Source organism: Podarcis liolepis (assembly GCF_965112155.1).
Source record: "Podarcis liolepis genome assembly, chromosome: 16".
NCBI classification, from domain to species: Eukaryota; Metazoa; Chordata; class Lepidosauria; order Squamata; family Lacertidae; genus Podarcis; species Podarcis liolepis.
The window spans coordinates 29,468,968-29,483,528 of record NC_139567.1 but is presented as its reverse complement, the minus strand read 5'-3'; the positions used below and the strand labels follow the sequence as shown (position 1 = coordinate 29,483,528).

At 50.3% G+C, this 14,561-nt stretch overlaps 2 protein-coding genes across 8 annotated transcripts in view; one reads left to right on the top strand and one right to left on the bottom strand.

The window, feature by feature from the left end:
• The window catches only part of MROH2A (maestro heat like repeat family member 2A), a 43,041-nt gene extending 36,099 nt beyond the window's left edge, over window positions 1–6,942 (top strand). For 3 of the 6 annotated variants that reach the window (XM_083479143.1, XM_083479145.1, XM_083479142.1), the window contains 8 exons: window positions 663–777; window positions 895–1,041; window positions 1,574–1,756; window positions 2,031–2,186; window positions 2,747–2,887; window positions 3,678–3,780; window positions 3,984–4,049; window positions 5,087–6,942. In XM_083479143.1, the coding sequence (XP_083335269.1) occupies window positions 663–777; window positions 895–1,041; window positions 1,574–1,756; window positions 2,031–2,186; window positions 2,747–2,887; window positions 3,678–3,780; window positions 3,984–4,049; window positions 5,087–5,286 (1,111 nt within the window). In that variant the 3' untranslated portion in view covers window positions 5,287–6,942. The remainder of the gene's footprint in view (window positions 1–662; window positions 778–894; window positions 1,042–1,573; window positions 1,757–2,030; window positions 2,187–2,746; window positions 2,888–3,677; window positions 3,781–3,983; window positions 4,050–5,086) is intronic. The other 3 variants (XM_083479147.1, XM_083479146.1, XM_083479144.1) reach the window with 2 other exon arrangements.
• FSIP2 (fibrous sheath interacting protein 2) overlaps window positions 6,206–14,561 on the bottom strand; it is a 40,827-nt gene continuing 32,471 nt past the window's right edge. For both annotated transcript variants that reach the window (XM_083479131.1, XM_083479132.1), the window contains exons 20-25: window positions 11,230–11,421; window positions 9,696–9,817; window positions 8,943–8,968; window positions 8,453–8,508; window positions 7,705–7,756; window positions 6,206–6,487 (exon numbers count right to left, since the gene is read on the bottom strand). In XM_083479131.1, coding sequence (XP_083335257.1) covers window positions 6,276–6,487; window positions 7,705–7,756; window positions 8,453–8,508; window positions 8,943–8,968; window positions 9,696–9,817; window positions 11,230–11,421 — 660 coding nt within the window. In that variant the 3' untranslated portion in view covers window positions 6,206–6,275. The remainder of the gene's footprint in view (window positions 6,488–7,704; window positions 7,757–8,452; window positions 8,509–8,942; window positions 8,969–9,695; window positions 9,818–11,229; window positions 11,422–14,561) is intronic.

The window sequence follows — 14,561 nt, the reverse complement described above, 5'->3', positions numbered from 1 at the left end:
TAACAATATGAATAATGAAACCCTTATGTTCCTTCGTTTTTCCATGCCACAAATATGCATGCCACCCAAATCTGTTATCATAACCTTCCAGATCTAAGATATCTGGGTTCTTTAAACTCATCCATTCTTTAAGCCAACAGATACAGGACGCTTCATAATATAATTTTAAGTCTTCTAGGGCAAATCTACCTCTTTTGTTTGCCTCTGTTAACAATTTATATTTAACCCTAGGTTTCTTTCCCTGCCAGACAAACTTAAATATATCTTTTTGCCATTGTTTGAAGTGTCCTGTTCCGTTAACTATCGGTATCAACTTGATTACAATATTGGGGGGGGGGGCAGGTAAGCCCCGCCCTGCATAATCAATCACATGACATGTCATTTATGCCGCTGGGCTTTGTTGAAAATGGCTTCTCCATGCAAACCAGGAAGTGACCTCTCTAGACAACGGAACAACTCTTCTTATCACTGTGATCTCCTGGGTGACACGGACACCATTAGACAGTTGAATATTCATGCATACTCTGTCCATTTCCTGCCTTCCCTACAGTGCTCCACACGGCCCCAGGAGCTGGCAACCCACGTTACGCCACTGGGCCATTGTCCTGATCCAGCAGGCTCTTCTATGTTCTGATCGTTCCTTTTCTCCCCCTGCCCCTCAGGTCCATGGCGTGCTCACAGAATCCCCTCATCGATGACCTCCTGCGTCACCTCCTGCCCCATCTCAGTTCCTCCAGAACAGCCTACAGAGACCTCAGCCTGGTCTTCTGCATGGAGGTATTGTATTTACTGCTATTGTATAAGCATCTCCCTAAGGACTTTCCACGTTTTCATGTTGTGGGTGTTGGGAAGATTAGTGCAGGAGTTTACTGATGGTTCCTTTGCTTGGCTCAGATCCCAGGCCACTCTTTGCTTCACACGCCAGAGATGCTCAACCTCCTTCTGCAAGAGATGCTGGCCAGGTCCCAGGATGGCAGCACCACCCTGCGAGCCCTGGCGCTCCGAGGCCTGGGGAACGTGGCAACAGAAGCCCCCCATGAGGTAGTTCAAGGGGTTCCAAACGGGACCTTGGCAGGTGATGAAGAGCAGGGCTGTGTGTGTGTGTGTGTGTGTGTGTGTGTGTGTGAGAGAGAGAGAGAGAGAGAGAGAGAGAGAGAGAGAGAGAGAGAGAGAAATCCAAAACTTTAGCTGCGCAGCAGCTCAAATCAGCTTATCATAGCTCAGGAAGCAACTGATGTCTTGCAAGGAGTTTTTAGGGTGGGTGGAAAATGAACCCTGGTCTCTCTCAGGTCCTAGTCCAACACTCTAACCGCTACACCACACTGCTGTGGGTGTGACCGGTGTGACTGAAGGAAAGAGGAGGCAATGGAGAGGGGGAAAGGAAAAGAAGTGAGAAGTGCAGCTGGGTGGGGTGGGAGCTCTGCATATTGTCCTGAAGCCCCCTGGCAAACAGTTTGCTGCCAGCCACTAGATCAGGCCCCTCTATCCAATCCAGGCTGGTTTCCTGGGCGGGGGAGACTCTGTAGGCGTAGGGGAATCCCAGCCACTGAGGGCTGTGGGATTTTCTCCGTAGGCGAAGAAGCACCAGGAGTCTTTGCTGGTGACTCTGCTCCAGGCTGCAGCCAACGACGCCAGGCCCGAAGTGGCCTGTGAGAGCCTGTGTGCCCTGGGCAAGCTGTGGGGATGTATCGGGAGACGGCACAGAGTTCGTGCTCTCCAGGCCATAGCCGGCCAGGCCCGTGGGCACCTCTGGCACGTGAGTTGACCCTTTCTTCCTGATCAAAGTCAAAGCAAAGGCTCTCCTAGCCCAGACTCCTGTTTCTGACCTTCTGGAAACCCAGGAAGGGGAGGGTCCGTTTTCCTTGCCGAGTGCTTCCCAGCGACTGGTAATTCTGAGACTGTCCCTGGAAAATTGGGACACTTGGAGAGTATGGGTGCTTCCCTGTGTCCCGCTGGGTCCTAGCAAGTGGTGACCTTTCCCTCTTTCATCAGATCTTCTCATTCCCCACTCCTATCCCTTCCTGCTGTAGGTGGATGATTCCCTCCGCGAAGCAGCCTTTGAGCTCTTGGGCCAGCTGGCCAGAGCAACTCAGCCGGAGGAGGCCAAGTCCTTTGCCAAAGAGGTGGGGAGGTCTTTGACTGCCCTCCTGCTGCACTTCAGGGAACCCAGCCCTACTGTGGCCAAGGTACGGCATCATACCCACACCCCTCTCCTTGAGTCTCCTGCTCCCAGACACTCTACCTGTGCACCATGAAGCCAGTCAGCTGTCAAGAGACCAGGGGTCAACATAACTACATCAGTAGATCCCTGCTGGGTCAGACCAATGCCCCATCTTGTCCAGCATCCTGTTCTCATAGTGGCTGGCCAGATGCAAGCAATTCTCCCCTTCTGCCATTTCCAGAAACTGGTATTCAGAAGTGTCACTGCCTCTGAGAAATGACAGACGAGCTGCTATTGTGGTTTATGTTGTTTTAAATTACATTTATGACCCTGTTCCAACTAAACATTAGGGAGGACTTCCAGACGTTTAAGAGCCATTCGGCAGTGGTTATTTAGCTGCGATTCCTGCATTGTGGGATGTTGGGGCTAGATGGCCTTTGGGGGTCTCTTCCAACTTTACAGTTCTATGAAATTGTAATTCTGCACCCAATCAGCTAGAATTACCAAGTCCTCCCCACCCCTCCTTCCCCAGTCTATGCCAGGTGGGGCTGGACAGAGTGTGACCCTCCCCGTCTCTTCCACCAGGCCTGTTCCATTGCCTTCACATCATGTGCCCCCTTTGTGGGCCTGCAAGATCTCACAGGGGACATGGAGGCTGGGCAGCTGCTGGCGGATGTCTCTGGTGCACGTCACATCCACCTGATGGGCAAAGTGTGCCGACAGCTGGTGAGTGAGCCTATAAGCTGGGACTGGGCCACCATTGCCAGGAAACCTTCTCTCAGCTGCCTCCGGGCAACCAGGAATGCCTTTCTCTCTGGGGCCTTCCTCTCGTGCTGGTCTTCCTCTCCTGCTCTTCTCTCTGTTCACCCTAAACCATGAGAACCAGAAACTTAGAGCGCCTTTGGGATGCTGTCCCCAGGGAGACCCAACTGGGCATCCTTGACCCTAATATTTAGGTGTCAGGTGAAAACATTTTTTCATTTATTTAATCTTGTTGCCTTCCTACAAGCGTTAGAGCAGGCACCCCCAAACTCAGCCCTCCAGATGTTTTGGGACTACAATTCCCATCATCCCTGACCATTCCCATTTGCAGCCCTGTCACACTTCTCCAACAGTTCAGACCTTTTTTGTGATAAGGAGAGTTATGGGGAAATGCACCTGCAGAAGTCTAACCTTCCAAGAAACAAATGGGGGCAGATATTCCTGATTGCTGCATTGCAAGGGTCTGTTAACCGTGATCCCTTCACTGCAGGGGGTTGGACTCTTAACCCTTGGGGTCCCTGCCAATTCTACACTTCCATGACCTTGGAAAGTGGTGGACTCTCCTTCATTGGAGGTTTCCAAACAAGAGTTTGGATGGCCCATCTGCCAGGGATTCTTGAGCTTTGATTCCTGCATTGCAGGGGATTGGAATAGATGGCCCTTAGGATACCTTCCAACTCTACAGTTCTGTTATTCTTTGACAATGGACCTGCTGGGCAGTGACCTGATGTGGCCTCCCTCCGATTTCTCCTAGGCTAAGACGAATCCAGCGCTCTTGGGGGCCATCCTGGCTGATGTGCCCCAGTACCTGTGCTGTACCTGGGAAGGAGTTCAGATCGCAGCCTGCAAGCTGGCCGGTGTGTGTCTGCACGTGAGGAAGGAGGAGACCAATGGCCCCCTCCCTCTTTGGAGGAGAGGCTAGAGGCAGTGGGGGCGGGGTGGGTTATCCTTCCCCCACCCCTAGCACCAGGGATGGCAGGAGGAGGTCCATGAGAGGGAGGCCTTGAGTTGGCAACCCTGCCCCGGATTGAGACCCAGACATCCCCTTTATTCCTGCAAGGAATCCTTGTGAAGACAGTGGACACTCAGCGCCTCCAACAGCTGGATCTGAACCGGCTCCTGGTAGGTGAGTGTTGCCACCGGATGTATCCCATGGGTGGGAGTGGCAAATTGAAGCCTATCTCTCGATGCAACTCTGGAACATCCAGCCTTCAGCATACAGAGTGAAAAATGACTGGGAGAGTTTGAGGATGCTGAGGCTGTGATACGCGAGGAACCTAGCATCCTTTCACAAATTGCCTCAGAGGTAAGGGGTCTTGGTGCTAAGTGGACCCCTGTTTTCTGACAACAATTGCCAGCACCAAAGCTAGGAGAAGTGGAGGTGTTTTTTTGTTTTGTTTTGTTTTTGCAAGCTGCAGAGTATGGAGGGAGAGAAAGCCAATGATGGATGCTAGCCACAATGGCGGCATAACCATGGAGATGTCTCTGGAGGGAACCAGCTTCTGGGAATCACAAGAGGGCTTGTGGGCTTCCCTTTGGGGCATCTAGTTGGCTGCCCAGGCTCTTTGGCCTGACCCAGCAGCCAGGTTCTCCTGATAATTCTCATGGATCCTCTATACCAAGAGAGACCCTACCTAGGTTCCTTGGTTCTTAGGCACATTTGGCCCCTGTGAGAAGAGGATGCTGGACTAGATGGGCCCTTCGCCTCACTCAGCAGAATCTTCTCGTGTTCCTGTGGAACTCCCTCCCACTGGAGCCAGGGATGGCCACCAACTTGGACAGCTTGAAAAGGGGTTAGACAGATTCATGGAGGAAGAGAGGGCTATCAAGCTATGCTCTGCCTCCACGGTCAGAAGCAGCAGTTCTTCCAAATGTTGGTTGCTGGAAACCACAGGAGGGGAGAGTGCTGCTCTTGTCCCAGGGTCCTGAGTGCTGGTTTCGCACAGGCTGCTGTTAGGACAAGATTCTGGGTCACCATTGGAGGTCCTTCCTATCCATTTCAGGTCTTAAAAGGAACAAAGCGGGGCAGTGGCGTTAGTGAAACAGGACTGTGAAGGAGGGGTCTGTCGAGGGGTCAAAAGCAGGCCCTGAAGATCCCCTCCCCACCCCAGGAGGGAGACTGTGGCCCTACCCCACTGCCCTGCCTCTTCTGTCTCCCCACAGCCCTCCGCCCTCTCTGCCGTGACCCCAACACTGCTGTTGAGATTGCTGCCTCAGAAGCCCTCCATGCCATCCAGCAGAAATGCCAGCAGAGCCAGGCTGGCTCAGCCCGGAGCCGCAGAAGGCCTCTGCTGCCCGGCTGGTTGTTTGGCCGGCAACGTAAAGGTCCCAGGCCTGAGAGCCGGGGGGCTGGGCCTACCTGAGGGGGAAGCCTTGGAAAGCAGAAATATATATCTATCTCCCCTTTTACGACTGTTGTCTCCTTTGGGCCGAGGGTGACGTGGCAACCTCTTGCTGGCTTAATCCTCCTATCTAGAGACTTAGAACGGCAGAGTGAGTTATGGGGGCCCCATGGCGAGCTCTGAAGTGGGAATCCCACAAGGAGGTCTCAGCTCAGGAAGAGAACAGAACATGCCAAAAGGAGGGCTACCCTCCCACCAGCACCTCCAATACCTGTTGACTGCAGCTTCCCTGGCCCCTATTTGTCACAAGCACAGAATGGGGGAGCTCAGGAAGGGGCACCCTCTGGGATTCCAAGGGCAAGCTGGGGAATGGGGAGAATGGCACAGGAAAACCTGGATTGGGGCCAGGAATCAGAGGGCTGCCAGCTGTTCAGATCAACCTTTGTCTCCTACTTTCCCTGTGAGACCCCCTTTTGTTCAGCATTTTCTTTGGCACACACCCCACTTTGGCCCGGCTTGCCCCAAACAGATGGATAAGCGTCGGCCTTGTCCACAGAATTCATAGAATCCTAGATCTATAGGGTTGGAAGGGCTCTGGGGGGTCATCTAATCCAGCCCCCTACAATGTAGGAATTGCAGCTTGCCTGGCACCTACTAGTGGCTTGTCATCCTATTTTTATTATTCTCCTCCTCCTCCATGTGGGACAACTTTCCTTCCCAGAGGTTGTGCCTGCTTCAAAACAGGCGCGGAAGCTCTGGCTGTGGGTCAGATGCAACAGATAGGGCTTCCCCTATCTGCAACCCACCAACTTCTCCTCTGGCCCCCATTTTCTCTGCATGTAGCACAGAAGCCAGATGAGCTCCCCCTCCCTTCAAGAAGGGGTCGGGCGGCTCCATTTCTCTACTGTGCCCCCTGCAAGTAAAGTCAGGGGCTACTCCGTTTCTGAAGAAAATATTTATTCTCTCAGCTGTATAAAGGTAGAGGAGGAGTAGGCGTAGGAGTTTGGTCATCAGGCCTGGTCGCCAGGGACTTTCTCTTGGGATGTACTGGGTTCGGTCATGGCCTGGTTGCTGGGGACTTTCTCTTGGGACGTACTGGGGTGGGTCAGGCTGCTAGCGGACGTTCGGGAGAAAACTCTGGACAAGGCGTTGGAGACTTTCTCGAAGACGGAGGGCTTCTGCTGGAGTGGCGGTTGCTGCTCGGTGGCAGTTCCCTCTTGATCTGAGAAGCCAAAACAGAGGTTGGTCATGGAGTCATGGAGTCAACCTGCCGCTCACAGCCCCTGTGAGTGCATCAAGTGGGCGCAAGGGTGTACTCCAACTCCCATAATCCACAGCGGTCAGTCACACTGGCCCCATGAGCTAATGGGATTTGGAGTCCAGCAATATCCCGTTAGATGGAGAGCAACACAGGCAACAAATTCCGGGCAGCCGAGACCCTCACTTGTCTTCCATCAGACAAGCATTTGGCTGCTTGAGTGTCTGGGTTTTGTTTCATTTTTACACCGCCAAAATGTACGCAAATTTTGACCTATTCTTGTTTCCTCCGCCCCCTCAATTGTTCAGGTTTTTAATGTTTGTTTTTTAATTCTAAAATGGTGTAAGCTGCCTTGGATTGTTTAAAATAGAAAGGCATGGAGTGTGTCTATCAATGTTTTAAATAAACTTAATCTCCTATATATTTTGGAAATTTGTTTGCTTATCTGCTATGCATTTGCACACTTCTTAAGACAGTGGTTCGCAAACTCTTTTGGCCACCACCCCCTGCATAAACACATCCCTGATTCTCCCTACCTTATACAAAGCATTATTCAGAATAGTGGTTCGCATGACCCACTAAGGAAGCTAATAACAAAATAATTCAAAACAGTAACAATTAATTGCACCTTTATTCTAAATCCAATAAAAGGGTTTAGTTTTATTAATTCAACAAAAAAACTGATGAATTTGATGTAGTGATATCAGCTTCTCAAAGACTGATAATCATTTGTGCCACCTGCCACCCCCTTGCCTTTTAGGACCCCCCGAAAGGATGGTACACCCCCCCCCAGATGGTGGTATTGCCCACTTTGGAAACTACTTTGGTTTCTGAGATTAAGGAGCCATTTGCGGGGGGGGGGGGTCTTGGTTGCCATTTTGACTCAAGATGGTGGATGGAACCTTCAAAAAAACACAGCAATTTAAACCACCGGTTTCAAAACTCCACTGATTTTGGGGTTGTTGTTGTTGTTGTTTTCAAATTCCTGAGCAAGGCTAGGTATGTGGGTGGGACTACTGAACATAAACCCACTTTGTGGTTCCCTGATGTGGACATGTCCATGTCATGCTGGAAGCCTCCCTGATCCACATCCCTAAGGAGGGAGGTGGCCTGCCCCCCAACCACTGTTCAAGGGACAAAAGTGACGTCCACACCCCGAAACTGGCAGCAAGAAAACTTACGTGTTTCGTACTCTATGACATACTCTGGAACGTCCTGGTAAACAGACATGATCTGTGAAAGGAGGAAGAGGTCAGGAGGGAATAGGAGAGAGGGGCACATAAAATGTCCTTGTCCTAAGTCAGGATAATCAAGTCCATTGCAGGATGAGAGAAAGAGAGCTTATCCACGCTTATCTTTTGCTCTGCTCTTTCCAGGCACAGCTCCACACTTTAATGCTCTGTGTCTAAGAATGGTTTTTTGTTTCTTGCCTTGGAGTTTTCACTGCAAAAACCCACTCTTTAGCACTCAATCAGGGCAAACATCAATTCAGATTTTAAGCAGGTTGCCGTTTGCTCCTATTGAGCTTTAAAGAGCAAGTTTTCACAAGGGGAAAGCTCTAGAGCAGCGTTTCCCAAACTTGGGTCTCCCAAGTTTTTGCACTACAGCTCCCATTATCCCTAGCTAGCAGGACCAATGGTCAGGAATGGTGGGAATCGTAGTCCAAAAACAGCTGGAAACCCAAGTTTGGGAAACACTGCTTCAGAGCAGGGGGGTGAAGCACTCGGACACAGAGCTTCTAAGTTCAGACCGTACCTGAAAAGAGTGTGGATAAGCCCAGAGAGACCCTTTTCCAGCCCAGTCATGAGTTCTTAAGGGCTTTATATATGCGTCCCTTTAGCAAATTTCAACCAGTACCGATCTCTGAGCTTGGGTGATCTACAGGGACAGGGTCTCATTCCTCTCCATAAACATGCTATGGCAATTTACCTCGAAGGGTCCTGAGACTGCTTCGGTGTCCCGGGAGAGGTGCATCTCGACTGCAGCTGGAAGAAAACAGGTGAGAAACGGCTGTGTTACAATCCAAGCCGAGGATGTGGTTGTGCTGCAAGCGACCTCAACAGGGTGAGGTCGCTCTGGCCCCATAGACAGGCGCTCCCTGCCAGCCCATGTCCTCCCCCCATGAAAACTGTACCCACAACTCACTGGGTCCTGATTCACTTTGGGGGCATCCATCTCACAGTTGTGTGCCTAGAGGAGGCCTGGGGGTCACATCTAGGGGCCTGAGACCCCCTTTGGCACCCCAGCTCCCATGTGGGGCTCTGCACAGGGCAGCTTCTAAGGAGCAGCCATTCTAGAACCATAGAATGGTAAAGTTGGAAGGGAGCCCAAGGGTCATCTAGTCAACCCCCTGCAATGCAGGATTTAAACACACAAGTGCAATTGTATCAAACCCCAAAGCGACAGAATGAATAGTCACCTTTATCCAGAATCTTCTCTCTATCACTGAAACAGATACAGAAAGGGCTTGGTTAAAATGCTGCGCTTGTAATGTGTCCTCTCCCCATTTGCACAGTGGCCTGGAGTTTCCCCTCTGCCAAAGCCTGTTTGGATCGTGGCCACAATAGGTGCAAAGCCCAAGCATGAGGCAGGCATCTGGGTGGTTGTTCCCACAAGTGGGATCTTACCACGGCACACATAGAAACCACTGGGCAAGTTGGTGGCCTGTGCCTCCCAACTGGAGAGACTTTCACCATTTGCGTGTATGGATTTTGGCCCGGATGCGGGAGCGTGGATTGAACCGTAGAGTTGGAAGGGATGACCCAATGGTCATCTAGTCCAACCCCCTGCAGTACAGGAATCTCAACACGTGGTGCCCCATCCAATTTGAAACCATCCCGGACCCTGCTTAGCTTTGCAAATGCGCTAGTGGTTTTGTTGCTGTGCCACGCTAAAAGACCAGCTTGCCAAGTGGTTACAAAGCCACCGCTTTGTCGAGGGAGGCCTGCTTCCACATTCTGCTGCTGACAGCAGTCTCCCCACCTTCAGTTCCCAGCAGCTGGCATTGAGAGCTTCACTGCCTCCAACAGTGCAAGTGAAAAAAACCAACCAACCCTGAAGTTCAGTGGGGAACCAGGATGGGCTTTGCCTGTGTGTGAAGAAACACATGCAACTTCTGAAAAGTGCCCCTGCTCTCCAAAGCCCAGCCCACCAACAAATGTTGCCCTCGCACCTGTCAGAGGTCGATGAAGGCCCCACGCTGGTTGTGCGGGGAGTGCTGCTGGAAAAGGTAACAGGGCTGCTCTCCTCTGTTTCGGTGATGGGCGGGCTCTGCATATTGGTGGTTTGGGCATCCTGCGGAAAGGAAAAGGTAAGGACTTTGTTTTAAGCTCTCAAAGTCAACACATAATTCAGGAAAGTCAGGGGTGGGGCATGAATGGAGGACAAATCCCCATTTTATGCATCTTGTTTTGCAGTTTGTTTGTTTTTTAAGTATAAGCCACTCCCTCAAAAGCCATGTGCCCAGTAATCATTTTCACTGCTGTTTTTATTATGAAAACATACTATTTATTTTGGAAAGTTGTCTTTCTGTTCACATTTGGACAGCTCTTAAGATATCACAACCAAATTTTGCACAAATTTTCCTGAGATCAATCAGACGCCATTTGAGGATGACAGACATTTTAAATGATGCTGTCTTTTTTAGCCACTGGTTTCAAAACAGCACTGATTTTAGGGATTTCTTGGAATGTTTGGGAAATAGTAGGTATGAGGCTTCTAGTATTGAAATCAAGTAGGAAACAAGTAAGATTGGACCCAGACATTCTACAGGTCTTAGAATAATAGAATTGCAGAGTTGGAAGGGGCCACAAAGGTCATCTATCCCAACCCCGGGGGTCAAACCCACAATCCTGAGATAACGTGTCTCATGCTCTACAGACTGAACTATCCCAGCATGGTCCACTCCCAATGTTTCTTTTTTTTTTAAAGATATTTATTAAAAGTTTAATAGTTACAGAAAAAAGAAGAAAACAGTAAAAAGTTCACAATACATCAAAAATAAAGAGAAAAAAACAAAAAAAATAAAACAAAACAACAAGAAAAGTAAAAACATTCAAAAAACACATCACTCCCAATGTTTCAATTTGCATTTGGAGCAGTGGACAAGAAGTGTAGGGCAGGATACCATCTCTAAATTTTGTTGCTCTGACAATTCATAAATAAAATCCACCTTTCAGTATATTCATTTTCATGAATCTCCCTTCCGGGATATTCTTGCACAATAGGTCAATTTAAATAGCAAGGCTGCTGTTTAAAAATAACAGAACGGAAACACAATAAAGATTTCACCGAGCAGCCACACACAAGACCTTCCAGCTCTGAAAACAGTTGAAGAGACAAGTAGCCCATCTCCAGAACTGAGCACCTTTTCCCAGGTGAAACCACCTGAGTTTTCAAGTCCTGAAGGGTCAGACCTCTAATTACACCTGTTACTAAATATTATCTCACATTAAAGAAAAGATTTCCCAGTTCCTGTATTCCAAATGGATGCCTACGGTACAACGGATCTTTTTAAAATGTCCGCCGTGTGTCAACGGCTTATCTGACCTGATTTCTCTATCGCCCTCCTGCTGGGGGGCTTGGGGTGGGCCACAAACTGGGTAATGAAGGGATAAAGGGGTCCCCTCCCTCTTTCCTAGGGGACCCTCCCGCTCCCGGGGAACACACCCGTCTCTCTCAAGAGGTGAGGGGCCATATGGACTCACCATCTGCACCTGGCTGGTTGTGGACTGGGCCGTGACCTCAATCTGTGGGATAGGGGGGCCTTCCTTCTTCTCTTTGGCCTCACCGCTGCTGCTGGACAGGGTCAAAGGGGGGCAGCATTTGCTCAGGGACAAACTCTTCTTCCGGCTCGCACTGCTGGGGGTCTTCGTCAGGAGAGGATCGCTTGGGATGCGCTAGTTGAGGGCGAGAAGGGGGGAGGGGAACCTCAGAACAGTTGGAAGTTTGGTTGCATCGCAGCTTGCTGTGATAGGACTAGAGAGGATTGCCATACAGTTCGTACTACCTTGGATCCTGAACGCCTTGCAAGTGTTGTAAACAAAAATTGTCCTTTTCCCTTATGGGGTATCCAAGACCCCCTATAGAGTCCTTACATAGGTTCCCTATTGGTAGGAAAGAATAACAGAGGCCAACCAGAGAATATTGAGAAGCAAAGCAGCTAGTAAGCTTGATCTTTATTGATCTGTTGCAACAGGGTGCTCCCCTCACCCGGAAAAATGACGCACAAAACATTATAAAGACTTTTGAAATTGCCACCCTGTAGATCAAGACCACCCCCAGAAACATCATACATACATCACAGAAATGGCGGTCTTAAAACAGAAATTTGAATGTTGTTTACCTCCTGTCTGGCAGGTTACTTGATTGGATTGCCTGGGGAGCCTGGCCATTCTTTTGTAATGATAAATACTTAGTTCCTGGGCCATGTCACAGGCTCACACCCTATTCATATCTTAAATGTGCCCTTAAGAGAGGATTTGTGAGGAAAGACAATGGGGAGGTTTCCCACTTTGACCTTGCAGAGAAAACATTTGGTCAGTTTAGAAATCAAAATGATTCCAGGTCGATCTTCCTGGGCTGATCTATGTACGTGCTTGGTTGGTACACTTATGAACATTACCATATGTCTAAGACCTCAAAATTCCTATCACACAAGTCAAACATTTTGGCTCCTGAACGCTGCAAACCCGGAAGCGATTGTTCCAGTTTGCGAACGTTCGCTGGAACCTGAATGTCTGACGGGGCTTCTGATTGGCTGTAGGAGCTTCCGAACTTTGGTTTCCGAACGTTTTGGAAGCCGAACGGACTTCTGGAATGGATTCCGTTCAGCTTCCAAGGTATGACTGCATTTCAAAAAGTGAATTGGGGGGAGGGGCGGAGGGAAGTTGCTGAGCTAAACAAAATCTAGACTTCCAACATGGGTTTCAGCGATTTCCGCCCAGACACTGTTTCCGACTGCCATATTCCGGCTATATCCAGGAAAATCCAGGTGTATGGCAGCCCTAGGCTAGAGCAGTGTTTTTCAACCACTGTTCCGCGGCAGAGATGTTGCCTGGTGTGCCGCGAGATGTTGCCTGGAGGGAGGCGGGCAAGTCGGGCGGCGAGAGGCGGGGTGGCAGCGGCGAGGAGAGGCCGCCCAGCGCGGGGCTCTCGCCGTTTGCCTGCCTGGCTGCCTGCGAGCTCGGCGGGCAGCGCCTCCGTCCGCAGCGCCCGCCTCGCGGCTCTCATTCCCTGCCCCTGCCAAAGCTCAGCCAAGCCGCGCTCTCCTTCCTGACTCGCTTTGCTGCCTCCTCCCCCCCCACCCCCATAGCTTGGAGGTTCCCCGGCAAGGGGGAGGGAAAAAAATTGAAACTTAGACTTTCGTGCGTCCCTCCCGGCATGACGCTGCGCGCTGACGTCACGGGGCTGTAATGGTGGTGTGCCTCGAGATTTTTTTCATCAAACAAGTGTGCCTTTGCCCAAAAAAGGTTGGGAAACACTGGGCTAGAGCATATGAGGTTAGAACACATCCCAGCAAGGGACCCTGAGAGTCCCTTTGACCTCTCTGCCAACTTCACTATCTCCTTAAAGCTTAGACTCTTAGGTTGCATCCTAAGGGGAAAGAGACTGTGCTGACCATCAAGTAGTAGTAGTAGTAGTAGTAGTAGTAGTAGTAGTAATAATAATTTTTATTTATACCCCGCCCTCAACTGGCCAGAGCCAGGCTCAGGGCAGCTAACACCAGTAAAATTATAATAAAAACATAATGGGGGAAACCAATTTAAAATACAGGTTAAAATGCTATTTAAAATGGCTTTTCCCACCTGACTTGCCCCACCCTCCAGCCCTTGGAGCCTTCAAAGCTCTTTCCAGAGGGAGTTGCTGCCACAGTCATTATGTGTGTGTGTGTCTTCTGATGAACTGAGTAGAATCCAATTATGAGTCCTGGGAGTTGGGAGAGCATTTTTGCAGATTCAACAGTACTTAAATTGTTGTTTTTTGGTTGTTGTTAATGTTGCACACCCTTCAACGTTTCTCCAATGAAAATATTCTGTTGTTTTATTTATACCCCGCCCATCCAGCTGGGCGTCCCAACCACTCTGGGCGGCTTCCAATATATATAAAACATAATAAAACATTAAACATTTTTTAAAAATTTCCCTATACAAGGCTGCCTTCAGATGTCATCTAAAGATCGTATAGTTACTTATATCCTTGGCTTGGGGGGTGTCACAAAACTCCATACCCTCCAACATTTCCTGTTTTCCTGCTGTGATATCCGTTTTCTGCTAATTTCTTGCCTGGGCAGCACACAGTTTAATAGCTATGCAGAGAGAATGCCCCCCCCCCCCGCTGCATCTAACCCTCCTCTTCAGCCTTGGACACCAACTTGGACAGCTTTAAAATAAGATTGGACAAATTCGTGGAGGAGAGGGCTATCAACGGCCACTAGTCATGTGTGCTATGCTCTGCCTCCGTGGCTGGAGGCAGCAATGCTGCTAAGTATTGGTTGCTAGAAGCCACAGAAGGGGAGAAGTGCTCTTGTGTTTGAATCCTGCTTGCGGGTTTCCCCACAGGTATCTGGTCGGCCACTGTGACAACAGGATGCGGGATTAGATGAGTCCCCTTTGGCCTGATTCAGTAGTCTCTTCTTGCGTCCTCATGTCCTTGGTCCTACCAGTGTCCCTCCCATTTCCCCCAGACTTCCAAGGATCCTGACCTCAGTCCAGACCAGAGCCATGTTTCCCATAGGGCTTAGTGGTGCGCTGTGCTGCGCCACAGCGCCAGCCTCTCAGGGGCGCCCCAGCAAGTGGAGGAGCTGCGTGGCTTTGCAGGCGGCCTCCCCTTTCCCTGCAAGCCCACCAGCTGCACCCCGCCAACCATAAGGCTGGTGGACGTGCAGCTTCCCTCCCAAGCCTCTGCAGGGACGCTCTCCTACCGAGGAGGCTTGGGAGGGAAGCTGCGCTCTCCTCTCGCGGAGGCTTGGGAGGGGTGCAACTTTACTCCCAAGCCTCTGTGAGGATCGCTCTCCTGCAGCGGCATGGGGGAGAGTTGT